The 17,431-nt window shown below is 34.7% G+C and overlaps 3 protein-coding genes across 4 annotated transcripts; 1 reads left to right on the forward strand and 2 right to left on the reverse strand.

Moving 5' to 3' along the window:
* Positions 1 to 1,128: 1,128 nt before the first annotated feature.
* LOC110715957 (protein MULTIPOLAR SPINDLE 1) lies at positions 1,129 to 5,159 on the reverse strand. The gene is made up of 10 exons (XM_021894573.1): positions 4,706 to 5,159; positions 4,572 to 4,629; positions 4,313 to 4,459; positions 4,144 to 4,206; positions 3,914 to 3,993; positions 3,746 to 3,800; positions 3,147 to 3,257; positions 2,390 to 2,582; positions 1,777 to 1,847; positions 1,129 to 1,508 (listed from the first exon to the last, which is right to left on the reverse strand). The coding sequence occupies exons 1-10, from the start codon at positions 4,874 to 4,876 to the stop codon at positions 1,324 to 1,326; spliced, it is 1,134 nt and encodes a 377-aa protein (XP_021750265.1). The 5' UTR covers positions 4,877 to 5,159; the 3' UTR covers positions 1,129 to 1,323.
* Positions 5,160 to 5,814: 655 nt separating this feature from the next.
* Positions 5,815 to 8,735, forward strand: LOC110715767. 2 transcript variants are annotated; one of them, XM_021894378.1, is made up of 7 exons: positions 5,815 to 6,078; positions 6,161 to 6,395; positions 6,898 to 7,098; positions 7,204 to 7,873; positions 7,981 to 8,084; positions 8,163 to 8,240; positions 8,368 to 8,735. In XM_021894378.1, the coding sequence occupies exons 1-7, from the start codon at positions 5,890 to 5,892 to the stop codon at positions 8,403 to 8,405; spliced, it is 1,515 nt and encodes a 504-aa protein (XP_021750070.1). In that variant the 5' UTR covers positions 5,815 to 5,889; the 3' UTR covers positions 8,406 to 8,735. The 2 variants fall into 2 exon arrangements, with proteins under 2 accessions (XP_021750070.1, XP_021750071.1); XM_021894379.1 differs by having other exon boundaries at positions 8,181 to 8,240.
* Positions 8,736 to 9,535: 800 nt separating this feature from the next.
* LOC110715786 (eukaryotic translation initiation factor-like) lies at positions 9,536 to 16,105 on the reverse strand. Its single transcript, XM_021894399.1, has 9 exons — positions 15,565 to 16,105; positions 14,751 to 14,822; positions 14,238 to 14,333; positions 13,864 to 14,067; positions 13,081 to 13,175; positions 11,910 to 11,997; positions 11,484 to 11,834; positions 11,153 to 11,395; positions 9,536 to 11,054 (listed from the first exon to the last, which is right to left on the reverse strand). The coding sequence occupies exons 1-9, from the start codon at positions 15,733 to 15,735 to the stop codon at positions 10,017 to 10,019; spliced, it is 2,358 nt and encodes a 785-aa protein (XP_021750091.1). The 5' UTR covers positions 15,736 to 16,105; the 3' UTR covers positions 9,536 to 10,016.
* Between the last annotated feature and the right edge of the window lie 1,326 nt (positions 16,106 to 17,431).

Below are 17,431 nucleotides of genomic sequence, written 5' to 3' on the forward strand. Positions count from 1 at the left end.
GAAGATTATTAAAGAAAGAAAAAAGCTAACAAGGGGAGTATGAGCAAAGTAGAGTGTAAATTTGAAGCATCTGATGTTCTGCTACGACTAGCAACAACAGCTGGAATGAATCTTGGTGATCCTCGGAACATCACAGCAAGTTTTCGAGTATTCGATGAATAAGCTTGACTATTACTACCATCATCAACTTCATTTGTTGCCTTACTGCTACTGATGCTGCTAGTAATAGCATAACTCAAGGCATGTTCATCATGTTGTGCTGATGAACTCAGAGTAAGTTGTGACATGAATAACATGAAACATACTAACAACACTGCTTGAAATTGACGTCTCAACTGTGTCATCTTGATTGTTTATGTAACTTTCAAGCTCGAATAATTCAATTAAATCGAATCAGGTTGATGAAGAAGAGATGAGCTGATGTTTTTGGGGTGGAAATTATTTATTAGGTGAGGAAATAATATGGTTTGTGTAGTTATATTTAAAGGGTGGCAATTAGTTGAGAAGCTTAGCTTGGCAGACTATATTTATTTTTAATTATTGGTATAAGATTAAGTATGTTGAAATTATCAAATTTGGCTAAGTCTTTTTATTTAAGCATATTTTCCTTTGACTAAACAACTTGAGGTTTTGTCTTGTAATTTCTGTTTCCTGCTTCACTCGGTTTCAATCTAGCCGGCAGAAATTAGTAGTTTCCCAGGAATTTGCATCCTAATTTAATTTAATTTTATAGAGATATAAATAAGTGGGAGATGCCAAATGAATAATTAAAAGCATGTGTTCAAAGTTGTTTTCTTTTTTAAAAATACTTTTCTTTACTTTTGAAACATCCATAACAGGTGTGATTTTTTTCTTAAAAATTATAAATATGACTTTTGATTGAATTTTCTAATATTCCCTTACATAAATAAAGTAATGGTAACAATAACATAAATGTGAGGTTATGTCATATAAAATGTTGAGATAGTGTTCTTACAATTAACTAGTTTTTGGATCCAGATAATATCTTGATTATTACATGAATAAAATTTATACTTTTACGGATGAATGACGTGTCATGATCCAATTATTCAGTTATTGTTATTATTTATTTATCTATAATTAATTTTGAAAGGATTACATGTAATCTGGTATAATATAGCCCAGTGTTTAAACACTTTTTTGGATAAAGAAAGAAATTATAGGGTCCCTTGATTGTTTACACTTTACAGCAATTTGGTTTTCCTACCTAACTTTGAATGGATCTACAAAAATACTAACAGAATAACGAAATTTGATGGATTTTCCAAGACTATGTAAATGGTTATAATACAGAGGCCTAAATTAGCTAAACAATTCATCAAGTATATCTTGGTTGAGTTTCTGGAGAGACAATACTTGGCCAACCTGTCTAGCCAACTCTCCAGTTACTCGGTCCAAATAAAGCGAATAAAGCCCTGACCTCTTCTCCATTGATTGCAATGTTTTACGAGCATGAAGAAATGAAATCAGCCATTCTTCGAATAACCCTACAATGACATCAAACTTTCACATCAGTCTGCGACAGTTTTACTGAAACATGCTAGACTTGTTAGGATTATTGACACAGCAGTGCACATAATTATACTAGTTCAAGGCCTAATTAACCAGCTATGTTCCCTGTAATAAGAAAGCCAATTTCAAAGGTAACGCCATTTTTTGCACTAATGTTCATACTTTCTGTTAATATTTGAAATCTAACTGCAAATTTAAAAATATTTTGTGGAGTCTATATATATAACAAGGTTAAACACATACTAATCTCAAAACCTTCATCTTTTGACCAAGTGACTAAGTAGTCTGACGCTAGAAACTCAAAAAGCTGAATCCTGCAAGTCAAACAATTTATTAGATGAATAAGAAAAGGAACTACTCCATACTACTAAAAGATAGCCAACTCAGTTACAGCAAATGCAGGCCTAATATTACAAGAATATTTGATTCGTCGTATAGCAAGACCACCAACCAGTCAAAGACTAAACAGCAGCATATCCAGAAAGCATAATTATATGTTATAAATTTTCTGGAATACATGACACTGTAAATCCACATACATTTTGTGGTATACAACAAACCATGAATGCTAATATGGGATCCAAGATATTGGTGAGGATATTGATACATATATAATGACAATTCAGATGAGTGAAGATCAGAATTTATAAAAATGAAGCATGCCAATCATAGAGAAAAGACCTGAGGAAAGATAAGGCGATTGATTAAGCATATATGCTCAATTCCATAATGGTTCAATTTAAAAATAGATAAATAAATAAGAAAATAATCCATTACTTCAATTGATGCAACAATCAAGCTTAGAAGAAAGTCAGAACATTCGTATAAGGAGAAAAAAAAAGTGTGGGAAGCTTACATCACAAACATAGAATCGTGGATTTGGGGAAATGACTCATCAAATGGATCCAGCAAGAGCAAATGTTCTGCTAGTTCAGATATCCTGTGGCAGACAGAAAGCAAGACCCTCTGTCCTACATAGGACACATTTCCAAGCTTACGAATAATGTGCTGAATATGAGTTTGCGCATCAGTTTCAGGGTCACATAGCTCTGCAAACAATAATGCAACGCGATCAGCAACCATATGAAACAGAAGAGAACACGAAAAAAACACAGAGAATTGCTACCATAGCTAAAGACTACTATTTTGACATACAGTCAGAGGACATTTTATTGCCCTGGACAAAAACTGGGGTCTTTGATTCTAGGCAGGATGATTTGTTTGACTTCAACAATTACTGAACAAAACATCAAGAGCATTCATCTCCAATGGCAGTCATATCTGTTTGAAAGAGCAACTACCTCAACTACATGCTCTTATTATCAATTTTTCTGAAGTTCCATCACATTGAAACAGACCAAAAGTTTTCCAATGCCAATGATCAATCAGACATGACAGTTTCGGAGAAACTGAAAAACTATAAAATCAATGAGAAGTAATTTCTAGAAAGAATCAAAACAAACAGTATGGCCAAAAATTAATTATAAGCATTTCGGCATCAAAGTTTAGTCCATTATAACTCAAATCACCAAGGCAAACCAAGATGAAATATTTGTCCAATAAAATATCAAATAATGGAAAGAAATGAGTATGTTGAAAGAAATATAAATTACCATTTTCCAGAGGTGTGCACATCCTTTTGATTAGACAAACAATCAAATTGCTGATAATTCCATCAGTAACAGCCATATCCTTCCCAGTTAATAATTCTTGATTCACAGAACCTTCAATTCAACACAAAAATACATCTCTCTTAGATGATGAATTCAAAACAACAATATCCTATGAAAGTCAGCAACGTTATGAGATACAGTCACCCATTTTGACATACATAGACAATACAGTTGGGATTGGAATCCCTGAAACTGCAAGATTTAACTTTTAAGATCTCTGTAACTATCAATCACCAAGTTATAAAGTTCCAACAGCAGATAAACAAACTCTTTGCATTTGTAAAAACCACCGCAAACTTAATAGGATAAAACTACTAAAGAACTAAAAGCAAGACTACATTCCGCAATTAGTAAAACAACTTAGTAAACATTGAATATGAAGCACACATTAACTACCACAAGTTTACACAAAGGTAACCAGTTGAACCTCATACTAATATTTGCATAAATTTCAAGACATTGCAGATTATATAACATAACATTAAATTTTCATACCAAAACTAGCATTATACAAGACCAAGTATGAATTAATGCCTAACCTAGAATGAAGTCCACAGCTTGATGTGCCAAGTTTGCAAATTTAGGTCTCTTCACCTGCAGAAAATCATCGAACAACATGCTTGAAATCGTGACCATACCACTACATTTACAAACAGAAATATTTCTTGAAGATAGGTTAACATATGTTTATGAAATGCAAATCTAACCATGCTAGGTGTCTCACAAAGATCCACCAGAAACTCAGCTGATACCTTCAGCTTTGCTATCTCCTCTTCCTTGTAATATTCTGTGAAATTACAAGCAGACAGAAACTTTCTATAATCTGATCTAAACTTAATTTCCTCTACAATTTCATAACATTGTTCATTTTTACATACATTAAACAGGAAAAAGACCGAAAAATAGTGTAAATGAATGTTTTAAGATGCACTAGAACCTGAAAAAGCTCGTTGATCAATCGAATTGCTCGTCTTTCGTTTAATTCTCTTATGCAAACGTACTGCAAAATCAAGATCAATTCATTCAAATCAACAAACCGATCTAATACAAAAAATTCCTATTTATATTACTTTTAATAAACTGAAGAGCAAAGGATAAAGTACGACCTAATCTGAGAAATCTGCGATGAAGAACATCATTCAGCCGATGATCAGAACAATTCGTTAACTTCTTAGGGCTTACAATTTGCAGATTATTGAAAAAATAACACTTGCAGGAAGCACTTTCCGGATACAAATCACGACCTAAATCATCTAATCACAAAAACACAAACAAAAATCGAAAATAAATAAGCACAAAATTCGAATTTTTACAATAAATTAAATCACTAGAATACGAATTCAAGCGATTATTGAAATTGCTAACCTTCAAGACGTTTGAGCTCATCTGAGAGTCGTTGAATTTCCTGCTTACGATTTTTCGCCTGAATTTCCAGCAAAAAACTTCGTCAATCAGAAATTCAGAGTAGAGGAGAGAGAGTATGAATTGCGCGCGCTTACCTTTTGCTTCCAATGGAAGGTACGAGAAGCAGGAGAGGACAGAGAAGAGTGAGGTTGAGAGAGAAGCTTTGATCGGAGAAGAGCCATTGCGATTGCAATCTTCATCGACTCGTTGGAGTTAATCGCCGCCGCCGCCGTAGGTTCCGCCATTGACGGTGTTGTTGTAGCCATTTTTTCTCCGGTGTGTTGTAAGTTTCCGGTAGTGAAGTAGTGACACCGTCGGTTGAGTGATTTGATTTTTGGTGAGCGCGGAAAATTGGGTTATTTGGGATTAGCCGCCTTTTTTGGTTGGGAGTAAAAAAAAGAGAGAGAGAGAGAATGATTTCTATTAAAAGTTTAAAATTGAAGTTGGAGGCCGGGGTCTACAATTAGTCATTTCCCTCCGTGGCCGTGGCCGTACCCGTGTTGTGTTTTGTGGATCAACAATGTGAGTAAAAATGCTAAACATACGCTAATACACAATATAATTTATAAACCTAATTATATCTGTAAATATGAGTTAAAATTAAAATATGTACGAAATACTCGTCATCTAATTTAACTAAAAAATTTTAATCAAGCTTTTTGATAGGACATTAACTCTAAATCAATTACTTGTACGTAGTATTAGTTTCAATAGGTACGAAACATAATTAAATACCTGCTTTTTCGTTTATAAAATAGATAAATAAAATTTAATTGTGATGTTTAAATTTCCTTTTTTTGTAGGAAAAAATTAGCAGAAATGTTATTTCAAATTAAGTTCCGCTAAGATACTTAAATTTTTTTTTTTTTTTTTTTTTGAAAAGATACTCAAACTTACCTATTATCCTTTTTAAATGAAAAAAACACCTTTTAATTTTTACATCAGAAACACCAAATTATAGACCAACATGTCACCTTGAGCCCAACAAAAAAAAAAAAAAAAAAATGAGTAGTAAATAATTTATTGCTCATTTAATTTTTTTAAAAAAAAACACAAGAAATGGCGCTGAAACAGTGAAACAACAACATAACCCGCTAAAATTAACCCGCAACTCCATTTAATAATTTTCAAAATTCTCCCGCGCAACCTTCTCCATTTTAATCTTCCCTCTTTCTTCCTCCCCTTCTTCCCTCTCTTTCTCATTTCCTCCCAATTTTCTTCAGATTCATCTCCATAATTTTCTCTCTCTAACTTTCTCTCTCCTCCTAAACCAGTAAAAATGGCGAAGCAAGGAAAAGGAAGAAAACCCGATACCACCAACAACAACAATGTAGGTAAAGGGAAAGTAACTCCAGTTCAAGTCGCCTTTATCGTTGATCGCTACCTAGCCGAAAATAACTACTCCAAAACCCGGTCCGCTTTTCGCTCCGAAGTATCTCCTCTTATTTCCAAGTCATTTCTTCAAGAGGTACTTTTTCAATCAAATTGATTTATTTTTGGATTATTTGTTGTGTTTTTGATTGATTTTGATTTGGGTTTTTTTTTTACAGACACCCAAAAGTTTGTTGAGTTTAGGGGAATTATTAGATGAGTATATTTGGTTGAAAGAGCAGAAAGTGATTATTGAGCAAGAGAAAAATGGGTTAGTTCAAGAGAAGTGTAGGATTCAAACCCTTTTACAAGGAATGCAGGATTTGATGAATGTTTATAATTCTTCTGCTACTGTTAATTGTCTTACTCCTCCTCCGCCTCCGCCGCCACCCGCTTCTGTTGCACCTAACTCAGGTTTGTGCTTTTGTTCATTGGTTGATTTGAAATGGGGTTTTTGGTGGTTTATTTGTTTGGTTTAATAGAATGTTTTTTTGGTTGGATTTGTTGGGAAAAGGGTGTTGGTTGTTTGATTGCATTGGCATTTGTTTGTGTGTTTATGCATTTCAATTGGTTAATTTGCTGGATTGGTTTCTAAGTTTGTGAAATTGTGATAGTTTCCTAGATGAGGACATTGTGGGAATTGAGAAGTGGAAATTAGGGATTTATCGAAAACTCGAGCATGATCATCCTTCATGTTAGAGTTTAGTTATTGAATTTATTTGTTTAGATGTATATAGGACATTGAGTGTAACAGATTATCTATGAAAAACATGTAATTTTTGAGTCCTTTATTTTCAAATCAACCCAATAAGATTTTTTCATGTAAGTAAACATGTTCAATGCATTTCATATGGTGGAATATTGGAAACTACCCTTTTGAAATTGATTTCAATGCTTGTTTTTCTCTGGTTTTCAGGCTATCCTGCTTACAGAACTCCAGTTATGACAACGATGTCGATGACACAAAGTGTGAAGGTGGATCATACCAATTACTCAACACCTATCATGAGTTCGCGTCCTCCAAGGAAGAGAAAAACTTACAAGGATGCTCATGATGTACCTCAAGCACCAAAGAAATATTGCACTCCCATAACTAACAACTCATTCTATGACAAAGGTTGGTTTTGGTTAAATATTGTATGCATCAATGTAAGTCCATTAATTTTTGTAAACTTCAATTCTCATTACTGAATTTTGCTTCTTGCGAAAATTAACTCTGCAGGCAGTAATTCAGCTGCACAGCCAAGTAATGCAGCTAAAGGTCATGTTACTAATCATCAGTCTCCTCCTCTACAATCACTATCCCCTAGTTTTGCTCAAGGAGGATCACCGATTCAAGGATCAAATGTTGCAAAGAATTTATTTGATAAGCCATCAGGATCTCCAAATTCAAATTCTTCAGGTCCTAAAACACCCCCACGAGCACTCTCTTCCCAAAGCGAAAAATCCACTTCTCCTCTTGAAGATGTATCTTCAACTGCAAAGTCTCAACATGATAGCACCCCTCCTGAGACTACACCCACTAACTGTACTATTTACTCCTCTAAGACGATTATTGTTAGTCCTGCTAAGCACATTTCCATTGAAAGGAATCAGTGCACTTTTTCATCGCCTGTTAAATCAAACAAGCGGCAGGGCAATAGAGAACATGTCAAAGGGAGACTGGATTTTGACAGTACTGATATGCCGACAAATGTGGAAACTACCAGTGGGGATGGAAGTAGTGCCAGTTCAGAATCTGAAAGGGAAGGAGACATTTTTGACTTGGGTTTGGATGCCTTTGGGCCGGACTTCTGTCTGACAGAACTCCTGACTGATTTTGGGATTGATTGTGGAGGTATTGACTATTCCTGCCCATCAACAGCAGGTGCTTCAACTGCTGCAGTCACAGGGTAAGTGGGTTTTGCCATATTACTGCATTGATTCAAGTATTTCTTGTATTTGGTTTCTTATTGTTATTATCATATGCCGTATATGCTTAAAGTCGGATGGAATGCAGTTTGCTTCATGACGGAAACAATGAAGAATTAGAGAGTAGCCAAGATTTTGTAGAGCATTCATCAGCTGTTCGAGAAGTTTGTTCTGGAGACATGACAGGAAATGGTAAACATTTTTAAAATATTACCGCTCTTCAATTGATATCTCATTCAGTCAGATAATTTGGAGCTGACATTCAGTCAGATGATTGTTTGATTACAGGTTCAGATACCATTACTTCAGTTAAGTCCATGAGAAAGTGCATAAGAATAGTTAGTCCTAGTAAGTTTGTTTCTCTTATTTCATTCTCTTGTCAATGGTCCTTAAAACATTATAACAATTCATCACACTTTCCTGTGATTTTCATCTCTTTCCTGTGATTTTCTGAACTTTTGATTTATGATTTCAGCAAAAGGTTCAAGGAATAGTTCAAGCCATGAAACATGATCAAGAAACCTTCAGCACAAGAAGCTAACCAGTTTAACTTCCAGGCTGACTTCAGCTGACTAGTGTTGATGACATAACAATACATCACACTTTCCTGCGATTTTCATCTCTCGGAGAGTTGTTGATTTTAGGTTTAGAGCTAGACAACTTTGCAGTCACTTGTGCAATAGTGTTTTTGTTTCTAAAGAGAGTTCACTGTAAACTTCGGAACTTAGGATCAATATTTATTATTCCATCTTAATGCAGTGATGCAATCTCTATATCTCCCTCTGCAATAGTGTATTATAACCATTGAATCTCTCTATTATATGGTTACTGAAATGTGACATATATTAATCCTTAAGAAGAATGAGAAATGCTCAATGTAATTTCTTGTTCACATAACGGGTATATCCGTCTGGTAGCCATTTCTAATTTAAGCATTTTAGAAATGCAGGGTGCAGAGATGCTACTATGGACCGAAGAACTAAAACTTTTAGCAAATATTGATAGCAATTTAACTGGCCAGAACTACAATTTTGCAATTTGCAGTAGTTGATCAGCATTCAAATACTATGATGTCTTAAAGTCTTAAGTACATAATGGGGTGTAACCGTGTAATAGTGTATTAGAATTGAAATTGAGCTCTGTTATAGTAATAATTTAGGATTTTAGCTTTGTTATACTAAAAGGCTATTGCTTTGAGTTTGAATGTTTGAGAGCTAGGAGAGTTGATTTATGCCTCACCTATTCTCTTCTGTCGTCGTTTAGTCACCAATTTGGCTATTTGCTTGTTACTTGGCTTCAGATACGTATTATGCTAGACTGTTTGATATTGTACTCTGATCTTAGTTATGCTGTCTTGCCACGGGGTCCTAGGAAATGGCAGCAAGCGGACTGGTTTGAGAGATCGACATCATCCTTACTAGGCTACTGTCTTCAATTTACCAGTAATAATAATCACTGAATAATACATTATACATTGGGCCAAATCTTTAAAAGTTACAGTTCAGATGTTGACAATCAATATGAGTTGCCTTTGCCAAGACTAATACAGACTAATATTTACGGAGGATACAGTAAAGTTGTTCGGACAGAAATGTTTTTGTGCATGGAGACGAGATTTTGACAAATTTATAGGCGCACCAAAGTAATCAGAGGCTTGCTCAAGCCCTTAAGAACAAAAACTTGTCCAATTCAGGATATCACAAAATTCATAAAGTAACCGAATACAGAACAAACTCGGTCCTTGACAAGGACAAACCATCCAAATGTGAAAATTACACATAATCCAGCCATGCCTGACAGAAAAATCCATGGCATTATGTTTAAGCTTCTAGACCAAAAAAATATCCCAAAAAATAAACATTTAAAAAAAAAAAGGAAAAAACCTACAAGTATGACCTTAGTCCTTTGGAGCAAAATATACAGTCAATAAAAAGAAAAACCCAGATCCTCACTGCTCCAACTCAGTATATAGTAATACATGGGTACTGACCTCAAACATGGGAGGAATTGTGAAAAGCATAAAACAAAAATGTAATCATAGGAAAAACGTTGGATAATTGCGGTGGACTACATTGAATTTCAAGTACTACTGTAAAGGGGGGAAAAAGAACAACCAACCGGCATTCAGATAAGGGCTCTGCATGCTTCAACATCAGCAGCTTGTGCTTCCAAAACTCCTTGTCCGACCACCCTCTCGGTGGCATCGAATATAGGTTTTCGGAATATTTCATCTTCTACTTTCTGCAGGACTTCTTTCACTACACTGAAGTTCAATCCCCCAGCCAAAATTAGTTTACCCATGATCTCGCCAAAATTATTGGGAGCCTTGGGAAGGTCAATAGCTACATCATCGATCATTCCACCGTAGAGCAAGCAACCTGTGCTTATATCACTAGCAGTGAAAACTCCCTTGGAAAACAGGAGCTCTAAGAGCTTTGCAACCTGCTCAACACAAGGGGGGTTCTTATCCAATCCCAAATTAATTGCCTCCCTCACAATTTCGCTGTGATAAGATGGTGATTTTAGCTCCAGGACGCATTGTAGCGCCTCATCCAACAGCCGGACACTAAAGTATTCCTCGAGGAGAGAGAGAGTCTTTCTTTTAAGTTCCTCAGGCTTGACATTAGTAGCAGCAGCAGCAGCAGCAGCAGGTTTCTCAACTGGAACTGCTGGTTCAGTTGGGGTAGGCTTTGCCTTGGAAATTTGGCTAGTGGGCTCCATACCTGAGCCAAAGCTTGGTTGACGGGCAGGTGGACCACTTCCTTGCAGTAGGGCACTAGTTTTACCACTAATGACACCACCACTTCCCTGAGGTAAGAGGTTTGGGTTCATTGGTGTTGTTTTGCCAACCAATGATGATGGGAAGCGCCCTCCTGAAGAAGAGGAGGCAGACGCATCAAATCCCCTTGGCATTGACCTATTCCTTTGAACTTCCCAATTGTCATTGTCCATTCCTGGCATTCCAGGCATCTTCCGCATGCCGGGCATCCCAGGCATCATACCCCCAGTGCCAGGGCGATTAACAGGGAATCCTCCTGGACCAATGTTTCCTTGAGAAGGTAGTATACCGCGCGCATTCCGCATGCCTGCAGTAGCACCAGGGCGCAAGCCAAGGTTTTTCTCTGCCTCGGTATGGATTTCAGTAATGGTTTTGGCTTTGACCTAAAGAACCACGATCAAGAAAAGAAGATTATGACCAATATTATATTGAGAACCAATTACCAAATTGCTTAAAGTAAAGTTAAAGACAGCAATCAAACCTCTTCACGCCTAGGAACCCAATTGTTGGATCGCATATCTAGAACATCACGGGCCATGAAACGCAAACGAGGGACAAGTTGGCTGTTTGTGCTCAGCTCCTTCAACCGAGCCATATAAACATCATTAATACGCCTTGACTTGGGGTTTTCATCTAGCTGCTTACCGATTGTAGTGAAAAAGTGGCATATGGCCTCAACATTCTCCTCTTCTGGACAACTTTTATTGTCAGGACCTAAAAGCTCCTACATTGTGTACAAAGCAACATCAGAGCCAAGCTCGCAAGAGGAACTTGTCTTACAACAGAATGGACATGCAGCAAATATCAAATACCTGTACAATATGATGCACAATCTTTTCAGGTACCATTTTCTGCTTCAGAAGTTCACCAATTAGACGTATGTTTCCAAGAGTACGGAGTTTAACCATTTTTTCCTTATCTCGACGTTCAGCTTCTTGTTCAGGGCTTGTCATCAGCCTTAGTTCAGCTCTTAAATTGTCAGCACCTTCAAATGCCTCTTGGCAATTGTTCAAGAGAATACGCTTGAAAGTGACTTCTTTTCCACCAGCTTCCTCGGCTGGGAATGGAGGAAGATTTTCATTCAGATCAGAACATAACTTAGCATACATTTGGCAGAATGTAGGCTCCAGAACAGCTTTGTCAAATATCAAAGAAATAACACCCTGAAAGATGAACAAAAATCAGTCGCAAAGTAAGATTAATAACCAAATTCAGGAAACATAGAGAAAGACAATAACCTTAAGGATCTCAGCTGATGTGATACCAGAGTCAATTAGTTGACCCTTGAGGAGATCATACTTCTCAGGTGTAAGCTTGTTGAGAATACTGCATTGTAAACAATAATATCATTACACAAGAATCTAGAACAAATGCCAGAAACAATCCTACATGGCTACATGTCTGCATTTCTAACACTAAGGGCCTGTTCCGATTAACTGAACTCAGCTGAGTTGAACAGAACTGAGCTGAACTTATTAATTAGTGTCTTCTAACTACGGATTAGTGATCTTTGATTATTTATTACTATACATATGTGTATATACAAATGTACATATTATTATTAATAATAATATTATTATTATTATTATTAATTTTGATTATTATTATTATTTATTGATTATTATTATTATTATTATTATTATTATTATTATTATTTATTGATTATTATTATTAGTATTATTATTTCAATTATTATTGTTATTATTATTATTATTATTATTATTATTATTATTATTATTATTTATTGATGATTATTATTATTTATTACTTATTGATTATTATTATTATTATTATTGTTAATATTATTATTATTATTATTGTTAATATTATTATTATTATTATTATTATTATTATTATTATTATTATTACTACTACTACTGTTGTTGTCATTGTTGTAATAAGAGCTTAAAAGAATGAAATTTGGCTTTATATCATTAGCAATATCATTAGACGTAAATTAAGAGCAGAGCAGAGCTGAATTTCAACGGAAGAGAACAGGCCCTAATATGGCCTGATGGCAGCAGAACACATCCGCACTAAGACATTATTATAGATCTTATGTGATCATATCATTTACAGTAACCTAATATTCATAGGATGGCATATGCAGCAGATAAACATTTTTACAAACTACAGTTTTTTTTAAAAAAAAAAAAAATTGCTATACCATATTGCACCCAAAACTTCAGACCAATAATTTTTTAATGAATTACTTTAGTTTACAGGCATCACAATTGCAGCAATTCAAGCTCAAAAAGCCATAACCAGTTATTGCTAAAGACTAGCAGTATGCAGTCACCATGACTAAAGACCAAGAGACCAAAAATTATGTAACCTGGTAGGGAACGCATAGAATAAAATTCTATGAAGGCTGCAATTACGGCCCAAAGAGAGGAAAAGACACATTACCCTTTTACAGTCTTCAAAACACGGTCATTATCAGAGAGGGTGCCTCTTCTAACAGACCATGGCACCTCAGCCTTAATCAGAGCTGGAGTTGGACCCTATTCATGTAAAACAAAACCTTAAGTAAGCCTAAAAAAACAATAAACTAGAACAGAGGCAAAGAACTGGAGATGGGTAAAACACTACTTGAAATTCAAAAAACAAAAATGCTAATTACGTACTTTCACAATCAACTACTAAAAATTGAGTAAAAAAAATAGCTACATATAGTTAAGCAGACTTGAAGTCACTAACCACAAAATTCAACTACGTAATCATCATGTCAGACTGGTAAAGTAAGTTAGCAATCGCAGGCATTACAGAAAAAACTAGCAATGCTCCAAATGCATAGATTCATATGGTCTAACATGAAAAAAAGACGTACACATAAAATTTCCAAGTTCTGAAAGGCGTATGATACAGAACGTAACAGCTACTTTTAATGTAAAGTTCTGCATGGGGCAAGTAACAGAAAGTCACAACTACTTTAATACTATAGTTCTGCATGGGATAAGACACAGAAAGCAACAGCCACTTAAAAACTAAAGTTCTGCATGGGATAAGATACATACCCTAACAGAGCCAAAACCATAATAATGTTTAATAAATTGCATAAAAAAAGTTGGAAGATGCAAACTTAAAAAGATGGAAATTGTAAAATCTGGGAGCACTATAGCATTGGTTAAAAAAAAAATCACTGCTGATAGTCAGACCATAATCAGAAAACAATACAATTAAAGAGATTACCCCTTGACCAGAAGAAATATTTGCCCTTGCAAACTGTGAGTTAAATTGATCCTGGCGATTAGAATCTGGGCCCCTGTTGACAAATTCTCTGTCTTTAATTGTCTCCCATGACCTCTCCTCTGCAGGGGCAGGTATCTGGGTAGAGCGAGTGCGCCAATCCCGGTTATCAGGCTCAGAATAACGGGGTGTTGGTTGGCTTGGAGGCTGATAAATTGCAACAAATTAGTTAAAACCAAATTCTGTATCATAAATGGGGGTGTCGCATATTAAACCAAACACGCTCATACCAAATTGAATGCAAAATTAACAAGAAATAAAAAAAGAAACAATTGTTCAAATTAGTCAAAACATTAAATTGCACAGATGACACTTACAATGACTTCAGCACGATTCCAACTCTGCTCTTCACCAAGCAGCTCAGAATCGACTTCTCTTTTCACATTTAGGATTTCCTCAGGAACCACCGCCACCTATGTAAATAGACAATACATATACATAAGATTACAGGATACGAAAATTACATTTGCCAATAACACTAGACAAAGGACTACCCCTAAAATCCCAATTCCAACACCCATAAAAAGAAAAAAAAAAGATACAACCCTGATAAGTAAGCAGATGGACCATAAAGGCATATGAATACTATAACATAGATATTACAGGAATAAGTATACAACAAGAACAATGTAAATCATGACAAGGTTAGCCTCCAGTCTTAATTTAACAAGAATGTACAGAACTCTCTGCAGTAAACCATCAGCCGGGAATATCTCACATAAATTAATGAAAAGATATACAGCGAAGACAGTTCAAAATTTAATCAGATCAATCATTACTATTCATGAGTGGGATACAAACAGAAACATAAATTTGAATCAGAATAATACCTCTCTGAGTTGCAAGAGCTGATCTCGAGTGTAGCGGACTCGTTCACGACCCTCAAATCGAGCATCTCCAAACTACATCAATGGGGGAATACATAGATTAATTATAAAGTTTTAATAAAAAAAACACTTCTTTTCACAACCTATAATCATATAACTTCATAAGCACTGAATTATAAATAAAAAAAGACTTGCCAATGCAAGATATAGAATCCCTAGAGCAATTAGGACACATCATAACACACATGGTAAGCAAGACACACGTGCAACAGCAAAGCAAGTCTGAGCATAACACAACAGAGTAACAATCGCTTATCGACAATTCAACATACAAAATTATATAAATGTCATGTTAGTTCAGTTACCAGTACGAATGCGAATACAACAAATGTCTGTAGGTTTCTTTATGAGCGAGATACCACTAATTCTTAGCTCACCTAAAGCCTACATATAACTTTCCGTCCATATTTACAGCAGAGAACACATCTTTAGTCCACTGCTAAGAATCAGGACGCTCGGTTCGCCATATCACCCGAAAAACCTAGCTCAATCCACTAATTAAATACAAAACCACTAGAAACACAACAAATAAATCATGACATTAACATCAATAAAAACAACTCCTCCATTCAAAAAGTTCCAAACTTTACCAACATAAAACACACCAGATCAAAAACAACAATACCCAGATCCAAAAAATCACAACCCACTTAACAAAATCACAAAACAAACAAAACCCAGATCGAATAAACAGCAAAATCAATCAAATTCAACAGATCTAAGGCAGTAAAAATCAAAATTAAATAAAAAAAAAGACCTTAAGCGAAGCGCCGCCATGAGGACGAAGAAGCTGATTATCAGAAGAAGCAGCAGCAGCAGATGAAGACGATGAAGAAGAAGAATCAAATCGGGGTCCGAGAAATCGAGGGCCTCGATTGCCTCCACCACCACCAGGTCTTAAGCTAATAACGGTCTGGTCAGCCGGCATAACTCAGCTAGCTACACGAAACGCGAAACGGCGAAGAAAATTAGGGTTTCAAAGAATTGAAAAACGTCGGAAAAAGGGATTTTCCGGCGGATTGAAGATTCGACGAATCTGATGAAGATAACAAACAAAAGGGGATAAATAGAATAGATTGAATTGATAGATAGATAAGAGGAGAGAGAAAATTGAAGAAATTTGAAGAAAAAGGGTTTTGGTTTTGGGGGAATTTTCTCTCTCTACGGGGAGGAGAGAGAGAGAGGGGAAAAAGGAAGAGAAGAGAGGCTGTGAGGCTGATTTTAGGGACTACAAAAAAAACCCTTTCTTTTTTTTCACTTGATGATGACTTTAATTTATTTTATTTTTTTTTATCAATTTTTAATTTTTTTGTTTTGGTGTGATTTTATAGTAGTGTGTAGAAAATTAAATTAGGAAAGTTTTTTTTTAATTGAATGTATGTGTTTTAGTTTGATTTGGATTCTACTATTATGGAAAGTTTTTATTTTTTGGTGGAGTAGGAAATAGTGAATGTTTAGATTTGATTTGGTGTGGTTATGATTGAGGATTGATTAACAATTGGGTAACAATTTGCATAGGTTTTTTTAGGTTAATTAATGAAAAAAGGTAATAGAGACGTGTGTTAATGGAGTAAAACATACAAAGTATGCTAATACTTTACTTTTATTACCAATCGGAAATTTAAGTTTCGAGCCCTCGTAAATAAAGTTTCATGTTCATGAAAGCCCACTACAAATCTTACCCAAGTGAAGCCCATTAATAAGCACATTAGAAAACTACCACATGTACAAGATTCTAAGTTTGATTGAATCCGCAAGTCTCTTTTTGTTTTTAAGAGTAAGGGCATGTTCTCTTCCGTTGAAATTCAGTTCAGTTCAGTTCAGCTCAGTTCAGTTCAGTTCAGTTCAGTTCAGCTCTTAATTTATGTCTAATGATATTGCTAATGATATAAAGGCAAATTTCATTCTTTTAAGCTCTTATTACAACGACGACGACGACGACAACAACAACAACAACAACAACAACAACAACAACAACAACAACAACAACAACAACAACAACAACAACAACAACAACAACAACAACAATAATAATATTAACAATAATAATAATAATAATCAATAAGTAATAAATAATAATAATAATAATAATCAATAAATAATAATAATAATAATAATAATAATAATAATTGAAATAATAATACTAATAATAATAATCAATAAATAATAATAATAATAATAATAATAATAATCAATAATTAATAATAATAATAATAATAATAATAATAATAATAATAATAATAATATTGATACAATTCATTGTTCAAATGGGTTAGATACATGTAAGTGTTTTGTGTTCTTTTGTCATAATACTATTTTATTTTTAAATTAAATAGTATATGTGTTTAAAATGTTTAGAGGTTTCAAGTTTTTAATATATTTTCCATAAATTTTATACTTATATAGTATATTTTTCGTAAATATTTTAATATGTACATTTGTATATACGCATATGTATAGTAATAAATAATCAATAAATAATCAAAGATCACTAATCCGTAATTAAAAATCACTAATTAATAAGTTCAGTTCAGTTCAGTTCAACTCAGCTCAGCTCAGTTTAGTTCAGTTCAGCTGAGTTCAGTCAATCGGAACAGGCCCTAAGACTTACTTCTTATTTTTGT

The sequence above is a fragment of the Chenopodium quinoa genome, unplaced genomic scaffold (genome assembly GCF_001683475.1).
Source record: "Chenopodium quinoa cultivar QQ74 unplaced genomic scaffold, ASM168347v1, whole genome shotgun sequence".
In the NCBI taxonomy this organism is placed as follows: domain Eukaryota; kingdom Viridiplantae; phylum Streptophyta; class Magnoliopsida; order Caryophyllales; family Amaranthaceae; genus Chenopodium; species Chenopodium quinoa.

Coding starts and splice junctions, on each gene's coding strand:
- LOC110715767 (XM_021894378.1), top strand. CDS start 5,890: ATGGCGAAGCAAGGAAAAGGAAGAAAACCCGATACCACCAACAACAAC. Junction 6,079..6,160: donor CCAAGTCATTTCTTCAAGAG/GTACTTTTTCAA, acceptor TTTTTTTTACAG/ACACCCAAAAGTTTGTTGAG. Junction 6,396..6,897: donor TTCTGTTGCACCTAACTCAG/GTTTGTGCTTTT, acceptor TCTGGTTTTCAG/GCTATCCTGCTTACAGAACT.
- LOC110715786 (XM_021894399.1), bottom strand. CDS start 15,735: ATGCCGGCTGACCAGACCGTTATTAGCTTAAGACCTGGTGGTGGTGGA. Junction 14,823..15,564: donor ATGGCGGCGCTTCGCTTAAG/GTCTTTTTTTTT, acceptor CCATTGATGTAG/TTTGGAGATGCTCGATTTGA. Junction 13,176..13,863: donor ATATTTCTTCTGGTCAAGGG/GTAATCTCTTTA, acceptor TTACATGAATAG/GGTCCAACTCCAGCTCTGAT.
- LOC110715957 (XM_021894573.1), bottom strand. CDS start 4,876: ATGGCTACAACAACACCGTCAATGGCGGAACCTACGGCGGCGGCGGCG. Junction 4,460..4,571: donor TGAGCTCAAACGTCTTGAAG/GTTAGCAATTTC, acceptor TTTTGTGATTAG/ATGATTTAGGTCGTGATTTG. Junction 3,994..4,143: donor TGATCAACGAGCTTTTTCAG/GTTCTAGTGCAT, acceptor GTAATTTCACAG/AATATTACAAGGAAGAGGAG.